Here is a 21,942-nt window from a genome sequence, read left to right on the forward strand (position 1 = left end):
ACTGAACTCTCAATTTACTAACAGTTCACCCAACAGGTGGGCTTCAGTTACTTTTTTTCTTAAACTTATATTTCTTGGATTTTGCATTTTACAAATCACAGAATCAATCATGAAATAAATCCAGTACAATTCCCATCCCTCCCGTGTCCTAACATGTCCCCCCCCCAACATCCTCCGAAATGACATCAAGTACAGATAAATATGACAGATATACAATGAACTCATTCACATAAACACAGACAAGGGTGAAAAATTAATAAAAAATAATACACTAATTTTTATCTTTTTAAACTTATTCTTAATTATACTACTACAGTTCTGCTCCAAGAAAGAAATCATTAGGTTATGGACTATCCCAGTCTGTTATTTGGGTTAGGTTATCCACATCTGCTTGTCTTGGGCCGGTACGGTGGCCCAGTTGTTGGCACAGTTTCCTCACAGCAAGGAGGTCCTGGGTTTGAACCCCAGGCCATGACAGGTCCTTTCTGTGTGGAGTTTGCATGTTCTCCCCGTGTCTGCGTGGGTTTCTTGCGGGTGCTTTGGTTTCCTCCCACCATCAAACAAGACGTGCGTGTTAGGGTTAATACTCCTGTCTGTGCCCCTGAGCAAGGCAATGGAAAGAAGAACTGGAGTTGGTCCTCGGGCACTGCAGCTGCCCACTGCTTCTAATGTGTATAGAGGATGGGTTCAATGCAGAGAATGAATTTCATTCTATGTACAGTGACAAAGTACCTTCATCATCTTTATCGCCTTTGCTCTTTCAATTATTGAAGGCTGGAGGTGGAACTGTTTAACATTTAGGTTACTGAACAACCACTCACTGCAAATAGTGTAAAATATCTCAACACATGAATAGTTTAAAAACAAGGCACTAGTCCCCTTATATGCAGAAAAACAGCACTGCTCTTCAGCATGACAAATTGCACACAAGCGTACAATCGAATTTAATATTCAAATTGATCAAGTCTAGAGAATGAAGAGAAAGTGATATTATGGAATTCCTGATAACAGCAATTAAAAATACCATGCCAATTAGCCAATGCTTAACTCCATAACATTACCAGAAATTAAACATTAAAAGTTAACACATTTGCTAGCTGTTAAATATGTGCTTTACAGCAATGCTATACGGTAGCCAATCCACCGGTTACCACAGTACTATTGACATGTCATTCAGCTTCATATCTGGCAACACTGGCATGTTTAACATGGTGAATGTGTCTGAATATGAGTTGCTGCTTAATCACTAGCTAATTAAGCAATCATTTGTAACCAGTACAAACAGAAGTCAGGGTGGTAGGGAACCTGTGTATTTGCTCAAGAGCACCTCAGCAGTAGAGATGCTTGCCAAAACAGGAGCTTGATCATGACCATGTCCTCCAGTGAAAGGCAGTCTTTCCTATAGCTGGCAATGCCTTGTCTGAAAAAAAAAAAAGCTTTGCCCAAAATATATATATATTTTACATTTTTTCTCCCAGTTGTATAACCACTCTTCCCCACTGTCCCGGTCGCTGCTCCACCCCCTCTACCGATCCAGGGAGGGCTGCAGACTACCACATGCCTCCTCCGATACATGTGGAGTCACCAGCTGCTTCTTTTCACCTGACAGTGAGGAGTTTCGTCACGGGGACATAGTGCGTGGGAAGATCACACTATTCCCCCCAGTTCCCCTCCTCTCTGAACAGGCGCCCCAACCGACCAGAGGAGGTGCTAGTGCAGCGACCAGGACACACACCCTCATCCAGCTATCCACCTGCAGACACGGCGAGACACAAACACACACTCTGTCGTTTAAAAATGAAGCTTGTGTTTCAGAAATATGACGACTTGGTAAAAGTTATATGTGTTGTGGTGTATAGATGTGTGCTCTTCATTTGTTCTGTTCATGTTGGCACTTGTGAAAACTAGATTTGCGGCTCATCTGTGGCTTTTCTCTACCGACCGTCTTCCTGTAGGTCCCGTCTGTCCATGCACTGCATCAACTCTGATTTCTGGGATCATGAAACAGCTGTCTTGTGCCTCATTCCTCCAGGCAGGTTCTGATATAATGAATAGGGTTGTAGAAAATGAGAGAGGGTTGTGCCCCTGACTCATAACGACTCCAAACACAGGAGCTGATCCTTCCAGTGTTTTAACACTTCTTCACAAGGCTACTGATAAAAGTGTCAGTAAAACAAGTATGACTGGCTTGTGTTTTAAAGGCATCCTTGCTGAGACACTTTCACCTCATACAAACAGGACTTTTCTGAAAATAACAATTTTTTTCCATTTCCTCAAGGAATAATCCAAGTCAAAGTGAATGGAACTGGACTATAGAAAGCATCATGACAAGAAGATGCAGCTCTGCTGTTATGTAGCTTGCAAGTCCGACTTTCATATATACATTCCAAGATTTACTTTAAAGGCGTTGTTGGAATTTAAAAGGGTCACATGAGGTCCTTTGAGGTGGGTTCGTGCCCATTGGTGTGTGCAATGCAGGGGGAGGTGGAGCTGGCCTCGAGTCAGATTTGAAACTTTTCCGAAAGGTGGGTGTTCCCTGTTATGTGGACAAGAAAACACCTCAGCAGGTGGATCCCCGAGAAGTAGAGGGAGCTGTTATAGAGAGAAAAAAAAAGAATGAAAATGTAGGGGCTTATAAAGTTTATTATTATCATTATTATTATTATAAAACTAAATATACACTACCGTTCAAAAGTTTGGGATCACCCAAACAATTTTGTGTTTTCCATGAAAAGTCACACTTATTCACCACCATATGTTGTGAAATGAATAGAAAATAGAGTCAAGACATTGACAAGGTTAGAAATAATGATTTGTATTTGAAATAAGATTTTTTTTACATCAAACTTTGCTTTCGTCAAAGAATCCTCCATTTGCAGCAATTACAGCATTGCAGACCTTTGGCATTCTAGCTGTTAATTTGTTGAGGTAATCTGGAGAAATTGCACCCCACGCTTCCAGAAGCAGCTCCCACAAGTTGGATTGGTTGGATGGGCACTTCTTTGAGCAGATTGAGTTTCTGGAGCATCACATTTGTGGGGTCAATTAAACGCTCAAAATGGCCAGAAAAAGAGAACTTTCATCTGAAACTCGACAGTCTATTCTTGTTCTTAGAAATGAAGGCTATTCCATGCGAGAAATTGCTAAGAAATTGAAGATTTCCTACACCGGTGTGTACTACTCCCTTCAGAGGACAGCACAAACAGGCTCTAACCAGAGTAGAAAAAGAAGTGGGAGGCCGCGTTGCACAACTGAGCAAGAAGATAAGTACATTAGAGTCTCTAGTTTGAGAAACAGACGCCTCACAGGTCCCCAACTGGCATCTTCATTAAATAGTACCTGTTAGAGCCTGTTTGTGCTGTCCTCTGAAGGGAGTAGTACACACCGGTGTAGGAAATCTTCAATTTCTTAGCAATTTCTCACATGGAATAGCCTTCATTTCTAAGAACAAGAATAGACTGTCGAGTTTCAGATGAAAGTTCTCTTTTTCTGGCCATTTTGAGCGTTTAATTGACCCCACAAATGTGATGCTCCAGAAACTCAATCTGCTCAAAGAAGTGCCCATCCAACCAATCCAACTTGTGGGAGCTGCTTCTGGAAGCGTGGGGTGCAATTTCTCCAGATTACCTCAACAAATTAACAGCTAGAATGCCAAAGGTCTGCAATGCTGTAATTGCTGCAAATGGAGGATTCTTTGACGAAAGCAAAGTTTGATGTAAAAAAAATCTTATTTCAAATACAAATCATTATTTCTAACCTTGTCAATGTCTTGACTCTATTTTCTATTCATTTCACAACATATGGTGGTGAATAAGTGTGACTTTTCATGGAAAACACGAAATTGTTTGGGTGATCCCAAACTTTTGAACGGTAGTGTATATAGCGTTTTTTTCCCCCCCGAAACCGTCAATGGTGTTATAAGTGCTCAACAGTAAAGGAGTGGAATATTAACAGATACAGGGAAAAAAACCCTGCAATGATTAAAACTTTTTTTCCTGTATCTGTGTTGCTATATATATATATATATATATATATATATATATATATATATATATATATATACACACACACACACACAATTTTTATTTATTAGATGCACTAATTCAAAGTGTATTAGAGACTGTCAAATAATGATTGATGTGATGTACACTGCCATGAATTTTTTGTCAAAGATCCATCAAAAACTCACAACAAATCATATATCAACTTCATAAAATTAAGTGTGTGCATCTGTGTGTGTTCTTTCAAAGGGAGCTCTTTGGCGAAATTATTGTAAATCAGCGCTTCGGTTCTCAAGGAAAGTGGGGGGAGGCTGGACTGTGTATGTCACTTTATTTATCCTATCAGCCTGATATCTATGCCTGACACTCTTTCTAGTATGTGTATGTGTATGTGTATGCTTATCTTATCTGGCTGAATCACAGTTAACCATCTGATGTTATTGACATAATGCAAACTTGTCCTTGCTCCTTTGCCATCGGATAAGGAAATAAAGACAAAAGGACTTTCGGTAATGGCAGCATCATAACCTGTGCTCATAATATGACGATGAGGCTATACTGCTGAGATGGCACTGTGATGACAGGAAGGTACTTCCTAGAATAAGGTTGAATTAGTTCATCTGGACACAACATTTATTGACAGAAACGTTTCATGCCTCATCTAAGTGACCTCTTCAGTCTAAACTGACTGCCGGTATCCCCACCCTTATAAACAACACAGTGGCATAACGACCGAAAACAACGATCAGTTTCATATACAAATTACGCATGACCATTAACTAGTTTCAATGGCCATGTGCACTATTCACAAAGGATTTGGGAATGTTTGCAATCACAGCATTGTAAGATGGTGACAGATGTACTCTTAGCCCCCCGATTCAGGGGTGGTCGTTCCCTCTTCACACAGATGACCTCTTTGACTCCCCGTTCAAATCAGCATTCCTCCTTATTCTCGCCTGACTTCAGGCAGGCCAGGACGCCACAGTCTACACCCATCTACTACTGGCCAGTGGCCACTCTTTCAAGGATGAGGATGTGCACATCCTTGATAGGGAGGAACGACGGTTTGAACAGGGAGTCAAAGAGGCCATTTATGTACATCTGTCGCCATTTTAACATGCTGTGATTGCAACCACATCTTAATCTTAATAATGCACCCTTAAAGTAACAGTAAACTATGCCATTTACTTTAGACCAGGTTTGTTGTTGGTTAATCATGCCATCACTTTCCGCTGCCTCAAGATAGCAATGCGCCAACAACACACCTGACCACACCTCATTTCAAGACCAACACGCCCATGAGCGGTCAGATGGGTGCGAGTAAATTTGTTATTTGAACAACGTGGGCGCTGCATGGCGAAATGACAACTGCGTCAGTCTGACACTGACAAAGACACCGGCATTGGGCTTGGCGCCGCTGGGCTGGGTGAGACAAAGCCCTTAGCTGTTCTTGAGTATAGGTCAAGGCCAGAGGAAACATTTTTGGCTGTGGATGACAAGGCAATGACAGCATCACAGAACACAGATGACCTTGGTGCCGACATGTGAGTTACTTAATGGCTAGGGTGTGCCCATTTCACTTATTATGCAATCTTGTCACTTTCTGTAGCCATCCTGAGCTCTTGTCTTTATTTTAAGTTTATTTATATAGCACTTTTCACATAAAAGGTCATAAAGTGATCCACAATGGGAAAAAAAACCTCGAAGATTTAAAAGATAAATAGAAATTACATAAGCCCAACAATATAAAATAATGCTCAAATTAAACAAAGACTAAATAAAAGCCAGACTAAACAGGTGTTTTTAGCTGTTTTTTAAAACTGTCCACGGAGTCAATAGACCGCAAAGCCGATGGGAGAACGTTCCACAGTTTTGGGGCAACTACTGTGAAAGCTCGACCTTCCTCCTTGGCTTGGAACTTGGTACAAGGTACAGACAATAAACACTTATCAGAGGACATAAGTGATCTGGATGTCGTGTGGTGGCCAATTAGATCAGCGATCTAGGAGGGTGCCTGACCATGCAGGGCTCTATAAGTAATCACTAAAACCTTAAATCGAACCCTGTCTAAAACTGGAAGCCAGTGTAAGGATGCCAGAATCGGAGTAATGTCACTTGCTAGTTCTTGTTCAAACTCTTGCAGCAGCGTTCTGGATCATTTGTTGCTGATCCAGAGAGGATTTCCTAAGGCAAGTAAAAAGTTAAATACAATAGTGTAGGCATGTAGATATAAATACATGAATAATCATTTCCATCTCAGCATACGATACAACAGGCCCAAGACTAGCAATGTTTCTCAAATTATGAAATTGGGAACAGGTCAGCACCTTCACATAAAATGTCTTAATTTTAACATTTACTTCTTTATTTTTCATGTTATTCTTTTTATTTATTTCTTACACGACTGCATATTTGCACTTTGTAAATCTGTTTTTAAGGATAAAAAAAAAGGAAAGAGTTTTTGTTTGGAGACCAAAATTAAATGTGAGGAAACACATGCAAAAATCCTTTTTTGCCTAAAAAAGAAAACAAACTAAAACAAAACAAAACACAGGGGAAGAGAAAATGTGATGCTCACCTGACCAGAAAGGGTTGGGGGAAGCAACCTGTGGTTTGTGTTTTCACAACCTCTTGAATGTTCATCAGGTTGGTCAACAGCACCGCCTGCCCACACTTGTCAATCTTGGTCACCACCACCTGCACAATAAGAGCCATGTTCTTGATATAACATGTGCGCAAGACCTCAAATGAACCCCCCATCGGCATATTCATTTTATTCTTTAATATTTTTGTAATAGCCCGACCATATTCTTACTGTTATTATTGCTTATCAAATTAAAGAAAAACCCTGAATGATTGACCCCTACAGTGAGGGGGTCCAGAGGCTCTGTTATGCTGTGGGGGGCATTTTCCTGGCATGGTTTGGGTCCACTTATCCCCTTAGAGGGAAGGGTCACTACAAATCAATACAGTTATTCTGAGTGATCACCTTTATCCTATGATGAGACATTTCTATCCTTATGGGAGTGGTCTCTTCCAGGATGACTACGCCCTCATCCACAGGGCACGAGGGGTCACTGAATGGTTTGATGAGGATGAAAATTATGTAAATCATATGCTAGGGCCTTCACAGTCACCAGATCCCAACCCAGTTGAACATCTATGGGTGGTTTTGGACTGACGTGTTAGACAGCGCTCTCCACTACCATCATCAAAACAGCAAATGAGGGAATATCTTTTGGAAGAATGGTGTCCATCCCTCCAGTACAGTTCAGAGACTTGTAGGATCTATGAAAAGGAGCACTGAAGCTGTTCTGGAGGACCTACACCTTACTTTATGTTGGTTTTTCCTTTAATTTGTCACAGGCTTTGCATTTGTTTTCCTGCACTAAATGTGTGTTGTTGTTTTTTTATTTTGCGTTGTGGTGCTGCATACAACAATTTACTGATAAAATAATGAAACTGCCCCTATTATCCAATAACAACATGTTAGCCAAGTAGTGCCAGTAGCGTTTAGTATCTCAGTCAAGGACACTTCTGGGAGGAAGTTATGACCACAGCAGGTAATAAATTCAGGCGCGTTGGCTGGAAAACAACCTCACCAACCCTTATTGACTGACACCCTCACTGGAATTCTGCCACCCATTAAAACTACTGGTTTTCGTACATGGTAAAATTTTTATTTTCTTCCACAACAGATATATTCAGATCTCAACAATTTACCAACCAAGAACATGGCTATCAGAGTAGAAGCTAAACTGTCTCATTAATCTGTTAGATGATTTAGTCAACACCACCTCTGTGACATAAACATAATATATTTAAAAATATTGAATACAATTAAATGTAACAACCTAGTTTGTTATTTTCATTTTTTATATCAGGACATGTCTAAAGACAAACCTTCTGATCCCCACATTGCAGTAATGGAGTACAGTAATGTCCCACTGAGCCCTTGTCTGTCAAGTACACATAGCAATGACATGAACCCTGTCACATCTCTTGATATGACAGAACATGATTCTGCAAAGATGAAAGTTGGAATCATTTAAATAAGCATTATCTAACTATTGTGAAAATTCAGGAATTAAACCCCAAGTCTTAGCCTGCCATCTACTGGCCTAGAGGTTATACTGCAATCAGTTATTGCGTCAAAGAACGTCATTATTACAGCACTAATCTAAAAAAAATAACGCAGCAATTAAACCACAGGCTAAAGGTTAAATATGCCAGTCACTTGGGTCTTTTTACTGCTAAAACATTCACCAAAAATGTATTCCTATTGTTTCCATTTCAAGTCTGACACATTGCTAGCATTTCTACTTATCAAGCTCCTATGCTTAACCCCCCACCCCCTGCTTTTAAGAACTGTGAGTGAATCATGAAAAAAAATGTATTGTCAGAGTATTACTTATGTTCAAAGTGTCTAATAACCTAAGAGCATGAATAATTGACGAAGGAGGGCATTAAGAGCAGAGGTGCTTCATTATAACTTCACTGCAGTGGTGTTTTAGATGGGGCTGCAGCTTTTAAACAGATGAGTGGAAGCGCTCAGTATTCATCTGATTTGCACATTATGATGAATAACACCAAGATGGTGCGAATGGGGGTGGGGAATAAAAGCTATTCAAAGTCAAATATCGGAAGGAAAACTGTCTTTGATGAGAGTCAGTGATGTGTCAATGAGAGCTGTAATGAGGAGCAGGAAGAATTGGGTGTGTAGGACATCTGGTTTAAAAAAAGAGGCAGAAATTCTACCCATTGCAATCAATCATATTCTGCAACTCATACACTGGCAGAGCAACAGAAACCCAACAGCAGTGTCACAGCCTAATCGGACCACTGAAAATTGTACAGGCAATACCACGCAAACACCACTTTACTTCATGTGAACGATGCATTGTCTAAGGTAAAGGTTTTTCCTACCACATAAGGATGTTTCATCTCCTCACACATTTCCAGGGCAATATGGTCAGCTTCCTGAAGACCGACACATCCATCCACCAACAGAAATATCCTCACCAGACTGTAACAACCATTAGGAAAGATGCATTAAATAAAGAACATGTGTACAAAAGACAAAAAAGAAACATAAGATTATGCTGCATGTGACAGATTAGACAGGAAATGTTTTATACTATGTTTCTCATCTGTGTTGGTGAGGAGTAGGTCACTCAATGTTGTCAGTTACTATCACAAGCCGTACTGATATAGACCGTAACATCTTATCATTACCTACATATTAATTCAGTGAGTACTGGGCTCTTTTTGCCATCATGTATGATTACCATTAAGTCAGAATTAGTCAAAATGGTGGAAAACAAAACAAAACAAAAAAACAGTGCAAGAGTTGGCTTCAGTCTTGCACACGTACTTTGCTAGACAAAACTCTACTTTGATCTACTGCCAGATTTGGTGCCTCATTTTTTGCTGGCTTTAGTTGTTCCTGGTCCTGAACTGTCTTCTGGGGTCTTCTAGTCTCAGTCTCAACCTCAGAACTTTCAATCCACAGAGGCACCTCCATTGACTCGAAGTTGGGAAAATAAGCTACAGTCAAACCTGGTTAAGTCGATCCTGCCGAGGGAGTGAAAAAGTAATTGACCGAACAGGGCCTCATTAACAGGAGCTATAGAAAGGTTTGGTTGTTCAGCACTCACAGGGATGGACCTCGAGTTAACCGAACGGTTGTTTGGTATGGCAACTGCACATTTATAGTTAAAAAACATTGCTAGTTTTAAAAAAAAAAAACATTTAAAAAAGTAAAAGATTCAAGATTATCATATTATGGTTTAATTAAATATAGTTATTTTTTTGCAAAAAAAACAAACAAAAAACATGTATGATGTGTGTGTCAGTGGCCATTTTATCATCACCAACCCCATTTTTCCACATAGGTGACTTTGTTCTATTAATCTATCTTTTTTTTTAACTGCATGGACCTGTTAGAAAGTTTTCAGATGACTGCAAGAAAGTCCTTGCAGTAGCCTAATATAGCCCTTTTTACCCACAACACACTCACTCTACTCTATGCAAGAGTGCATAATACTGAGCCAGCTGGCTGATGAGAGCTGCACAAAACAGCAGCTCCACAATTCTCACTAGCATACGAGTCACTTGTCTTTCCCTTAGGTCATTCGCTCTTTAAATTGGAAATGATAGGAGGAATTGTCCAGATAAATAAGATACCTAATCTAAGTATAACATTTTTCTTTTCATTAACCTGCCCGCCATCTGCTAGAACTTCATCAATGCTGTGAAACTGTTGGGAATGATTTTTCCGGCACCGCTGCTGGTTTCCTCTGTTCACACACAGCCTCTTCTATTCATAAACCTTTCAGATAGCATTTGTTCTCATGACGTGACAGTGCCTTCTGTCTTGTTCCCCGCTCATGTAGGATGTCTTTTATACCATAAACTACACAATTACTAACATATTCATTTGTCATTTCAGCATTCTCGATTTTGTTATATAACTGTAGGCTGTTACACAGCTGGAATTTGACTTTGTAGGTTGCTCATATGAAACACACTGGATCTAATACATTATATGAAGTGGAATAGTCACTAAGTAGGATAAGTAAGGGAGGTAATGATATTTTTTCAAGACTTGCTTTTATGTATTTTTTTTGTATTTTATTCTATTGTTTCTCTTCCCTTAAAGATTGTTTTATCGGTAGATTTTTATGCTTTTTTAATTATTTTTTTTGAATTTATTTTTGACATTTTTCATTTTTATTTGATTTTAAAGCCTTTTGTAAACCCAGCTTTAAAGTAGGTACAAGACAAAAAAGGCTTCTTGTTGTTTGCTGTACTACCCATCAAGCTAACTGGGACCATACTGGAATCCTCACTTTTTCCTTGTGGCCAAGTAGGGCTCCACCATTTCCACAAAGTCTTTGGGTGCCTTGTAACCATAGCCTGGCATGTCCACTAAGGTGAAAGCCTTGCCTAATTTGAAGAAGTTCATCTTCTTTGTGTGACCCTAATAGGGAAATAAAAAAAAGGTTTTATTCTCAAATGAGGTCCAGCATTTGGAAAAACATTAACTGCACATATTCAAAAATATCACTGCATGAATGAAAAATTACATTGGAGAATGATCGGAAAATTAGGGAACTAATAATTTGCAGTTCACAAAATTCTAAAATTGGTACATAAAATATAATGAGCAACAAACAGAAGATGCATGTTTCACAAAGGACACAGCAATACTTTGGGATGAGAGCCCACTTACTGACACAAGTAGAACTACTAATAACACTACTCACTGGGGTTTTGGAGACTCGAACCTCTACTTCAGGGGTCAGTGAGAACAAAGCTTTGATAAGAGACGATTTTCCGACATTGCTCCTGCCAATAAAGCACACCTGTGAGACATAGATGTAGGAAAATTACTGAGGCAAAAAAAAAAAAAATTGTTCTATGTGATTTTGTAAATTACTGTAGTCAATGTTTTTTTCTTCTTTTTTTTTCTGACAAGTGTTTTCTCAAATGGTTACAGATTGATGCATGTGTTTAGTTTACACCAGACAAATTAAGTTCAATTCAAGAAGGATTCACTCAGGGAATATCTTAATAGTATAGTCACTTCACTGCTGATATTTGGCTAGCAGTCTTTTTTGTTTTTTTGTTTTTCTAATTATTAGATAGTATAGTGGAGAAGCAGGGTGAAGAAAGCGGGAAGGCATGCAGTAAAAGGTCCCAAGTCAGATTCGAACCTTGTGTGCTTTCACTGGGCTTGAGCTCATGTGGCACATGCTAATTTGGTTGAGATACCTGGATGGCCCTATAATCACATTTGAGAGGGGTTTTCAGCAGATATAAAGCATGCATTAGGCAAGTGGTCTTTAAAGTTTCACTGCTGCCATAATGACCGCCAAGTCCTGGGGAATGTGTGTTGGGCTCATCAGTCTCCCAGACAAAAGGCAGATAGATGGGGGCTCTTCCTAGCAGACGGCTACAAATACATCATTCCCTGACAAGAGCAGTGAGGGTGGGCAGTAGCTAACACAGCATGCCAAAGAGACCGCTTTGTCCCATCAACACAACTTTCAATTTCAAGTCCCGCAGCAAACGCTATTTTTTCTGAGGTTATAAATCTGTCCATTAATTAGGAAGTGTCAACTCGCACTTAATTATATATGAGGCGGTGGGAGCGGAAAGAGACATTATTCTGAATATTTAATATGCCAAGCCTCCCACATCATAGGACTACGAATGGCAACCTCACAAAAAGTGAACAATGTCCATCGCTTTACATGTTGAACGTACCTAGTAACTCACTTCCATATGCACAGTCGCATACAAATATTTGCAAGCACAAACTGACAAACTCATATTTTCTCTCTCCAACACTTCCACATATAAACATGCAAACACATACACATAATCAATTTCTGTTACCTAGGCTTAAGTGATGCGCAGGTCCATCCACAATACATAGGTCCACCCACAATACGCGGGTCTTACGGGTTGACCCGTGGGTTCAGGTAAGCTTAGTAGAAAATATCACAGGTTCGGGCGGGTGGGTCAAAAAGTGAAAAAGCAGTGTTCTGAGTAAGTTATAAATAAATTGCAGAAACACTGCGTGCAATAGGCTAGGCAGTGCATTACTAGTCCACCTCTCTCGCTCTCTCATCAATTTGTGATTATGGCTTTGGTCAATGCATGTGTTTTAGAGTTTTGAGGCTTCACCTACGAGTTTTTTCCCTTCCCTAACTGGTAGCTGTAGCTTTTGCTTATACTGCCAAACCCCCTTTTTTTTTGGTCAGAAAGAAGAGGCGTTTGTGTGTGTGTGTGTGTGAGAGAGAGAGAGTCAGAGTTCATTGTCTTTAATAAAGTGTTACTTGTTTTTATTTTTTTTGGGGGGATCCCCCCCCCTTTTCTCCCCAATTGCATCTGGCCAATTACCCTAATCTTCCAAGCTGTCCCGGTCGTTACCCCACCCTCTCTTCCGATCCCATGAGGGCTGCAGACTACCACATGTCTCCGCCGGTACACGTGGAGTTGCTAGCTGCTTCTTTTCACCTGACAGTGAGGAGTTTCACTGGGGGGACGTAGCGAGTGGGAGGATCATGCTATTCCCTCCAGTTTCCCCTTCCCCCCGAACAGGCGCCCCGACTGACCAGAGGAGGCGCTAGTGCAGCGACCAGGACAAATACTCACATCCGGCTTCCCACCTGCAGACACGGCCAATTGTGTCTGTAGGGACGCCCGACCAAGCCGAAGGTAACACGGGGATTCGATCCGGTGATCCCTGTGTTGGTAGGCAACGGAACAGACTGCCACGCCACCCGGACGCCCAGGGTTACTTGTTTTGGTGCTATTCAACAATGAAGAAACCCTGTGTATGTTGGGCAAACAGCCCAAAAATGAAACAGTGCAACACTGCTCACTTTGCTGTAGCCTAAGCTACATTTGGAGGATTGTGGGTCTGGTTTGGGTGGTTAATTAAAGCACAATTTAGCAGGTCGGGCGATGTGGATTGGCTCTCATAACGGGTCAGGTGGGTGTGGGTATTAAAAAAAACCCTTACTTGCGCATCACTACTAGGCTAGTTTAATGTAACTTGACCACAAACGGAAAGGGCCATTGGATTGACATGCAAATCTTCCCCACACATTTACACTAACCTCTGGCTGAGTCAGTTTGGGTGCATGGTCCACTCTCACTGCTGAGGTCAAGTAATCAATTCTATGAAACGGGGAGGCATGGAACAGCTTCTCTGCCTTGACCATGTCTTCTAAGCTAGGAAAAAACAGTTGGAACTGGGTTCTGTCCACAGACCTGTAAAATTTGGTTCAGCTTTGTTAGTTTTTACTGACTGATTGAGACCTAACTTGGAAGGTCATTTCTTTGTATGAGAGGATACTGCATATTACATTTCAATAGAAAAACTCACACACTAGTCAATTAAGTCCGAAGGCACAACAACCAGCTAATACAACAGAACACAAGCACTTGCAGAACTGTTAGACAAATATAAAAAGCAACCAGATGAAACAGACCTGTCCAGGTAAGGCTCCAACTTGCTGAAGGGATGAAGCAGTTCTTGGAGCTTTCTCTGAGGAAGCTGCGAGGCTTTCTGGAGTGAAGCCAGCTTGTGAGCACTATGCAGGGGAACAGTGTATAACTGTGTCCCAGGCCGCAGCCACAGACGTAGCCTCAGGCAAAACATGTCAGATTTCAGACTAGCCTGTTGTGTACAAAAAAAGATGGGACCGTAATTTCATTACTGCTGTTAGATGGATAATCAGACTGGCAGCTTTGTCTATTTTACATAGTAGCTTTTCATCGGATCTGTCTTTTTCAAAATATGTATTTTTAGCTCAACTGAACAATCAGGGAAATAGTTATATCACGTTATTTTCCCGATACCATCAAATGTCCACTGTTTGGTTAAGTGCAAATATTCAAAATTTTTCGTATTTCATGAATGCCTTGCCCTCTTGATGACAATACTTTTGGGGGGTAAAAACGATGTAGGCTACAGTACAGGATAACGCCGGTTAACACCTTTGTCGAACAGACCATTTTTTTTCTTACGCTTTACACTTTCATATTGACTTCTAACGTCAGACAGAAAACTCGTCTTTCCGTAAACAATTAATTAGTCGACGTTATCTTAGACATAAGGCTTATTTTGAGGCTGCACAGTTAGGTTCCTTGTGTAATATAAGGCTGGAAAGAAATCGAAACATAAATTCTGAATTGTTCTTACCCTAAAAATCCAGGAAAATATCAAACCACAAGAATATCTCGACTTGCAATTTCATTTTATGACCAGCTCAAGTGAGAACAATGTCTTCTTGTCAATAAATGACAAGGTATCTACAAACGCTCGATAAAAGCGGTCTTTTAATCATTGGTATTTGTCAAACTGTCTTCAGACGCCCTCCATGCTGCGACGTGCAGCACTTAAATGGTTCCCTTGAAACAGCTATCCTGAGTTAACGGTCCGCCGGTGCTCTCTCTCTCTCTCTCTCTCTCTCTCTCTCTCTCTCTCTCTCTCTCTCTCTCTCTCTCTCTCTCTCTCTCTCTCTCTCTCTCTCTCTCTCTCTCTCTCTCTCTCTCTCTCTCTCTCGCGCTCTCTTTATTTGCCGCCGAAATATGACGATAGATTCCCATGGGTCATTAAAAAAAGGAGATAAAATCTTATTAACAGGATCGATCGACTTATTCCGCTGGTGAAAATTCAGTTTTCCGAGTTATTATGCAAACGTTATAGCCAATCTGGTATCTGACACTACTCCGCACTTAGAGGGGGTTAGAGGGTTACCCTCAAAGTTAGATCCTAAATCAGACGAATCTTCAAATAAATTCCCAAAGAATAAGAAATTAAAAAAAAAAACCAAAGCAAAAACAAACCAGAAACAAGCACATAACAGCGACGATGGCACATCCACAGGCCTACTTGTGCTAGTCTAAATTCATGCAGGTCACTGGGACATTATTTATGAGCTCTAAACCCTTTCTGGATTCAACTGCATTCTCTACATTGATGCATGGCTGTTATCCCACTTTTGGGTGGAAACTTCCCCTGTTTACCGAGCAACGTACTGTAAGAGCTGCCACATTCATCCTCCATCACCCTCTTTGTGGGGATTACTGAGGATTATGATTCTGACGTTTACATATGGCAAGCCAAAGACAAGTCTTCATAAATTTCATAATAGGAGGTGTTGGTGATAAGAAAGACTCCAGGCAGCCTTCTCTCCCCCTCTGCATTCTTTTACGTTAAGTCTTCATGTGGGAAATAGAGTTTCAATGTTGGTCATGTTCAGACAGAGACACAATTTCAGCAGTTTATGAGAACCAAGGTTAAAATCTCGCTCACTATGTTGAGTACAATGCAATGCACAGTATCTACAATATCACATGGGAGGAAGAGCGTGCCGTAACATTTTTTTCAGACAACAATATTCCATTGAAAAGGGTATCATAATGCCGACACTGTGGAAATCCAGTGAGTTTAGCTCTACTGTGGGAGGTGAATCAACATAATGTACTCATTATTACCCCGCTGCTGGGTGCTTGTTTTAGCGCCACATGGTGGCAGTGTAGACTGATGAGAAACTCTCCTTTTCAGCTAAGCTGCTACATTAATAACGCCCTTTCCATGCTTGTGGTGGTCTCCTTGTGGTACCTTTGTGGTTTTATGACTTGTTATAACTCATAGTGTGTTCACTGACCACATTAATCCAGAGATATCCCATTGCTGCTCTCGTATTCTCATCATCCATTTACAGTGTAGTGAGTTACTCTCACATGCCAAGCAGTAGGCTAATGCATATCACATTTTCATTCATAACCCACTTCAGGGAATATGACTATTACATGTGCATCAAGCACGTCATGAAATGAATATTGCATGTGTTCAGTAGGATAATTCTAAACATAATTGATCTACTATAATAATAATAATCTATTATTATTTAATGGGATATGTATCTAGTCAGTCATTAAATGGTTGCTGCACATCCATTCATCAGTTAATTTAATATGTGCTTGAATAGTTTTAAATGAACAAAGAGTAAAAGCATGGCTCGTTCTGACCTCTTCAGATTACTTGGTCAATGAGATGGCGTAGCTGCATTACTTCACCATGTCATTATTTTGGAGGGTGATGAGAATGCTCTAAATCACATTCCAGCAGGAATTATCGCCAGGGAGGGACAGTTGAGGGGGTGCTTTATGGACGGACATTATTGGCCAAACAGTGACTGCTGGCCATTTATATGGCTTTTAATACAATAGAGCGTTTTAGACCTCCCAAAACCACACATTCCCAAGGTTTTAAAGAGGCCCCTACTGTGGAAATGAGACAGTGAGCGATATAGGGCAGCAGGAGGGATGGAGGAATGAAGAGGGGACGAGAGGCAAAAGAAGGGGGCGGAGGTGTTGGGATGGTGGCCGTGGCATTCCCGTGACTCTGTCACCCCATCCTTCACTGTGAGCCAGAGGATCAAATGCCAGACCAATCAATTGTACCACAAGCAGACGTCTATAGCACAGGTCATGATGATGGCATTTAACTCCTCAGGGTGTGTATCAATAAAATAAAAAAAAGAAACCATGAAAAATGAATTGTCCCCAAACAACCTGCCCACCCACACCATAAAGCTAACCTCCTTCTGCCATCACTCCTCCTTTTTCTACTCAACCCGTTCTCTCTCTCTTTCTATCCCTCTTCTGCCTCTTTCTCCACATGCCTCTCTGATGAGTTTTTGCAACCCATATATCCTTCTTGTTGCCAACATGACATGCAAAGGGTTTCTGAAGCCTGCGGCCTCCCCTGAGATCCATTACAACAATGCAGCAGAGGGAAATAGTCCAGCTGCAACGGCCACCCACCCACCCACAATCACACCCTCAACACACCCACACCAATCCTGTTTGGAAAACTGATGACGCTTTAATCTGACACTGAATGATCATGGAGTTTGACCCCCCATGACCTTGCCAACCTCATTACCACATTAATTTACATGTTAACCACCAAGACATACCCCCCTTACCCCCCCTCCCTTTGTATCAGATGCTCTGTCCCCAGCCCGTGTGTCCTGCCACTCTGTGACAGGGCCACAATGGAGCGCACGCTGCAGGAATACCAAAGCTGTCCTGGTCCCCTCCTATTGTTAGGCCAGGAGGATGAAGTACACGCCAGTATATCAAGTCAAGAGGTCAAAGCATCGGTACGCCCTCTGCAAACAGCGACGCCTGTCACACACACTTGCGGGGAGGGAGAAAGGGCTGTGAGGGATTAACACGCGTCGTGTTCTTTCAGCCTCCCCCATCTGCCCGGCATCTGAGGGCCGAGAGCAGTTTCAGCAACGGCCTTAACACCTGTGGCATACAGCCTTTGTCTAACAGTGGCCAGTCTAGTGGCCACGCATATGGCCTGCTTGCCAGGCCATATGCTGCAATATCAAATTGTGCCAGAAACTTCACTTCCATCGCCCATCCCTCCTCCCCCGATTCCCTGCATTTCCCCTCCATCTCAGTGATGTAAACAGAACAAGTAGGAACTGATGCCCTTTCTCTGTTTTGGGGAAAGAAAAAAAAAGCCATACAATCCCTGTTCCAGTGGAATATACCCGGCTACACCCTGCAAATCAATAATATTCCCACTCCTCATCGACTTTTAGCTAAACCTGAGCTGAGATGAACAGACTGAATGGCAGCCAGCACCTCCAACCTCAACAGGAAGAGTAAAAACAAATGTATAGATAATATGAGCTGCAGGGTCTTCTATTTAAGACCCCACTGAGCCAGTGGCTGTACCGTTTCTTGTTCTCTTGTCTCTTCCTCTTAGCCTCTGCCTCGAACACAGCATCAATATTTTGGCAGGTGGTATTTGGAGGATATTAGAGCCCAAGCGCAAGTGCTCATGGATATCGATTTTGCTTTCGCTGCCAACAGCCATGACTCTGCTGGCATTGATACGTTTGGGTGGAGGGGGGGAGGGAGAGGGGTGTGACCTTGAGCCAGGAAGTAAACTCGACAAATAAAGCCCCGGGAAGGAAATGTAGGGGGGAAACGAGGAGTTTAAGATGTCAGGTTTCGGCAATGTGGTGACACAGTGCGGTTGACAGGAAGACGGAGAGGGAGACGGGAGAGATAATGGGAACATACTTGAGCGAGATTGTTTTGCTCCTCGGTGTTTAAAATGACCCCTCTCGCCTCTGATCGTTATTGATTTGATAGTAATACTCCATCTAGGACAGCACCCGAGATGCAACTTCATGAGCTTCATTTTTTTCTTCTTTTCTTGGTTTGTCATTCTCTCCTTGTAGCTGACCCCACGTTCTGGCTCGCTGGACTGCTCCAGCTTATATACTTATTTCAGAGGGTTTGTTGATGCTGCTGACTATTTTGGGTCTCGGGGAAATACAGTCTAACTGATGCTTACGTTGTCCAAGAGCAAATAAAACCTGAAACAATGAGCACAGCAAGACTTGATTTTTTCCTCCCCATGAAACCAATCTAAGACCAAATAAAAACCATAAGGGAGCACCCTTCAGAGCCAACTATCCACTGCTGCAGAGGAGAGATGAGTAGAAAACCACTCGCCGAGGAGGAGTACAGCGTGCTCTTAAGCTTATTGGCCGAGGCTCACAAAACCAGCATGTTGTTTAGTTGTCTGAGTCAGTGTCCCCACATGGAAATAAAGTGTGGCTATAAAGCAGCGGTGTCAAAATATTCCCACAGCACCGATCCACTGCTGGTTATCTGCTGCACCGCTGTTTGGTAACTTCATGGAGGTTAACCCCAGATGGATTGGGTCATGATGTCTGAAGAGCTTTTATCCCAACCCCCCAAAGCAATATTCTTTTGTTAGTTGGACATGTACATGCACACACGAATACATGCATACACATGCAAGCATAGGTGTAGAGACACACACACACACACACACACACACACACACACACACACACACACACACACACACACACACACACACAATATATATATATATAGACCACCTCCTCACCACACTTCTCTTATCTCTCCACCCTCCCCATACACAATCCTCGATACTCCACTCATCTCTCTCTTGCTCTCTCACTATGTCTTTCTCCATTTCATTCCAGGGAGATGATTTATTTTGCCTCTCCTCTCTCCTCCTCCACTCGTCAGTGACCCTCGGGGTCAGCGCCGAGCTCCAACTCTCCGTCTGGAGACTTAATCCTCACAGTGGAGACGCCTGTGCCAATACAGGAAAATAACAGATTAAAAAAAAAATTAAATGGCAGCCAAGGTGCGGATTTTTTCTCTTCCCCTTGTTCTCTGTCTCTTATCCAGTGAAACACACGGAGGAAACACAAACTTGGGGAAGCTACCGGAGTCGGGAGTTGGGAGTTGGGAGTTGAGGAGTTGAGTAGTCGCCAACCTAGTGATGACAGAGAGCTTTCCGGGACAGTGCTTAATGATGGTTAATGAGAGCAAAGCAGCAGCGGAGGCCTCAGCAGAGGCTCTTTGAGTCATGCCTTTTTTTTTGCAGTGTGGAGGAAGACATGAGTGAGGGCATGTCCAGGTTTCCATTTCGGTGTGAGTTTCTAGAAAGATAAATGACTGACTTCCAGACAGTAGTGCAAGTAGCAGAACGTAGGGGAGGGGGAAAAAAAGAAGAAGAAAAAAAGAAAAATCCTGACTACATTTGTAGGAAACCTGGAAATAATGGTCATTATACTTTTGTGACATAAACGGGCAACTTTTCTTTAACAGGCTACATGGCGTTTCTATCTTAGTGCTGACTTCTGTTTTTAAGTGATGGAAATTGATGAATACTCGTCAAGCTAGATGAGACAAGCAAACTGACATGAAACGGTAACAGATCCACAGCACATTTGCAACCTTAAAACTCATTCAGTGGATAGCTGCAGTATGCCACCATGGGGTTTCAGTAAGGGCCATCAGTAACGCCCCCCCCCCCCCCACACACACACACATTTAAATGCACAAATTTCTCATATGGGTACCAATACAGCCAACACAGCCACATACGTCCAAAATATACTACCACACATAAGCACTACTGGATCAGCACCAACACCAAGAGCTGATCCTCAACAACCACAACACACACCACTGTGCTGCACCATAGCAGCTACTGCAGCATCACCATCACATCTTCTTTTATGTCACTCAGCAACCAGGTTGTACACGCACACCACATGGTGCAGAAACCAAAACAACCACGTTTCCACAGCTGATGTAACAGTGTTCACCCGTCACTCGTGCAACCTCAACAAATTCAATCAATTATAGCCACAATTTGATCAGTGCACCACCTTCAGCTCCATAAGAACAACGAAACATGTAAGTTACCTTTCCTGGCTTTGGTGAGACCATCCAGTTTAAGTGTAGGTCTTCCTCTAGTAATTAATTCTTTCTTGTCTCCCAATGGCCGCCCTGAAAAGGCACATGAAGTAGATCGGCAACAAGATCGGCAGTAGCTGTGAATGCGGCGGCCATTGTGTTTTTCTTTTCTTTTTCTTTTTTGTTCACAACCTACCAAAGGCTGACGCTCAAAGTTGATGACGACACCGGGGGCTAGCACCGATACATGGCAGGGCCCCGGGGCCGCTCTGTCACTACACATCAAAAATTGATTGGCTGATGATACGGTCACTCCAAGTTGTAATCTGTTGGCAGCTTGGGGCTCCAAGGAAAGGCTAGCCATGGCACTAGTGGTGGTCCAAGGAGCTGTGATGCGTTCCCATATAGGAACCCCCCGCTCAGCCCCACTTGGAATCAAGTAACTGAATTCAGATGCATTTCAGGTACGCTTCAATTTAACTATGAAAAAAAAAAAGAAAAAATATTTTAATTTTGACAGGCCAGCAGAGAAGGTCCTGATGGCCCTGACAGCCCACCGCTGTTTGCTGTGACTGCTGCATTTTTCGCTGAGGACTGTGGGCGCGAGGTCCCGGGGCATCGCAGGCCTTCAAAATACTCAGCCAGCCCAGCTCCTTCCTGTGTTATTCAATGAAGAAACCTTGATTTCACTAGTCAGCAACAACCTCAACCAGACAGGGGAGGATCAGTCAGTGCTGTAAGTTGTAGTGTTGGGTTGGGATGAAAACCTGCATACACGCAGCTCTTCATGGTAAACGTCATTCGCATCTCATTATTTTCAACTGTAGCACTGTTGGGGGGGGGGCTTTAGTGGTTGGGATTTTATTCCCTTTCCTGCCTTACATAAAATCAGTCCCTCCAGTGACACAGTCATTAATAAGATACTGCTCAGTAAGGAACAGGGTAACACTTTAGTATGGGGAATGTAGTCACCATTAATTAGGTGCTTATTAGCATGCAAATTAGCAACATATTGGCTCTTAATTGGTCATTATTACGTACTCATTAATGCCTTATTCTGCACGGCCTTATTATACAACCAGTAAGCCATTAACTATGAGTTTTCCCTCTATAACCT

At 42.1% G+C, this 21,942-nt stretch overlaps 1 protein-coding gene across 1 annotated transcript; it reads right to left on the bottom strand.

Moving 5' to 3' along the window:
• Positions 1 to 176: 176 nt before the first annotated feature.
• On the bottom strand, positions 177 to 14,918 carry gtpbp8 (GTP binding protein 8 (putative)). Its single transcript, XM_056289960.1, has 8 exons — positions 14,722 to 14,918; positions 14,009 to 14,196; positions 13,634 to 13,787; positions 11,270 to 11,368; positions 10,853 to 10,983; positions 8,928 to 9,027; positions 6,580 to 6,698; positions 177 to 2,592 (listed from the first exon to the last, which is right to left on the bottom strand). The coding sequence occupies exons 2-8, from the start codon at positions 14,176 to 14,178 to the stop codon at positions 2,502 to 2,504; spliced, it is 864 nt and encodes a 287-aa protein (XP_056145935.1). The 5' UTR covers positions 14,179 to 14,196; positions 14,722 to 14,918; the 3' UTR covers positions 177 to 2,501.
• Positions 14,919 to 21,942: the final 7,024 nt, after the last annotated feature.

Source organism: Lampris incognitus, chromosome 11 (assembly GCF_029633865.1).
Source record: "Lampris incognitus isolate fLamInc1 chromosome 11, fLamInc1.hap2, whole genome shotgun sequence".
NCBI lineage: Eukaryota > Metazoa > Chordata > Actinopteri > Lampriformes > Lampridae > Lampris > Lampris incognitus.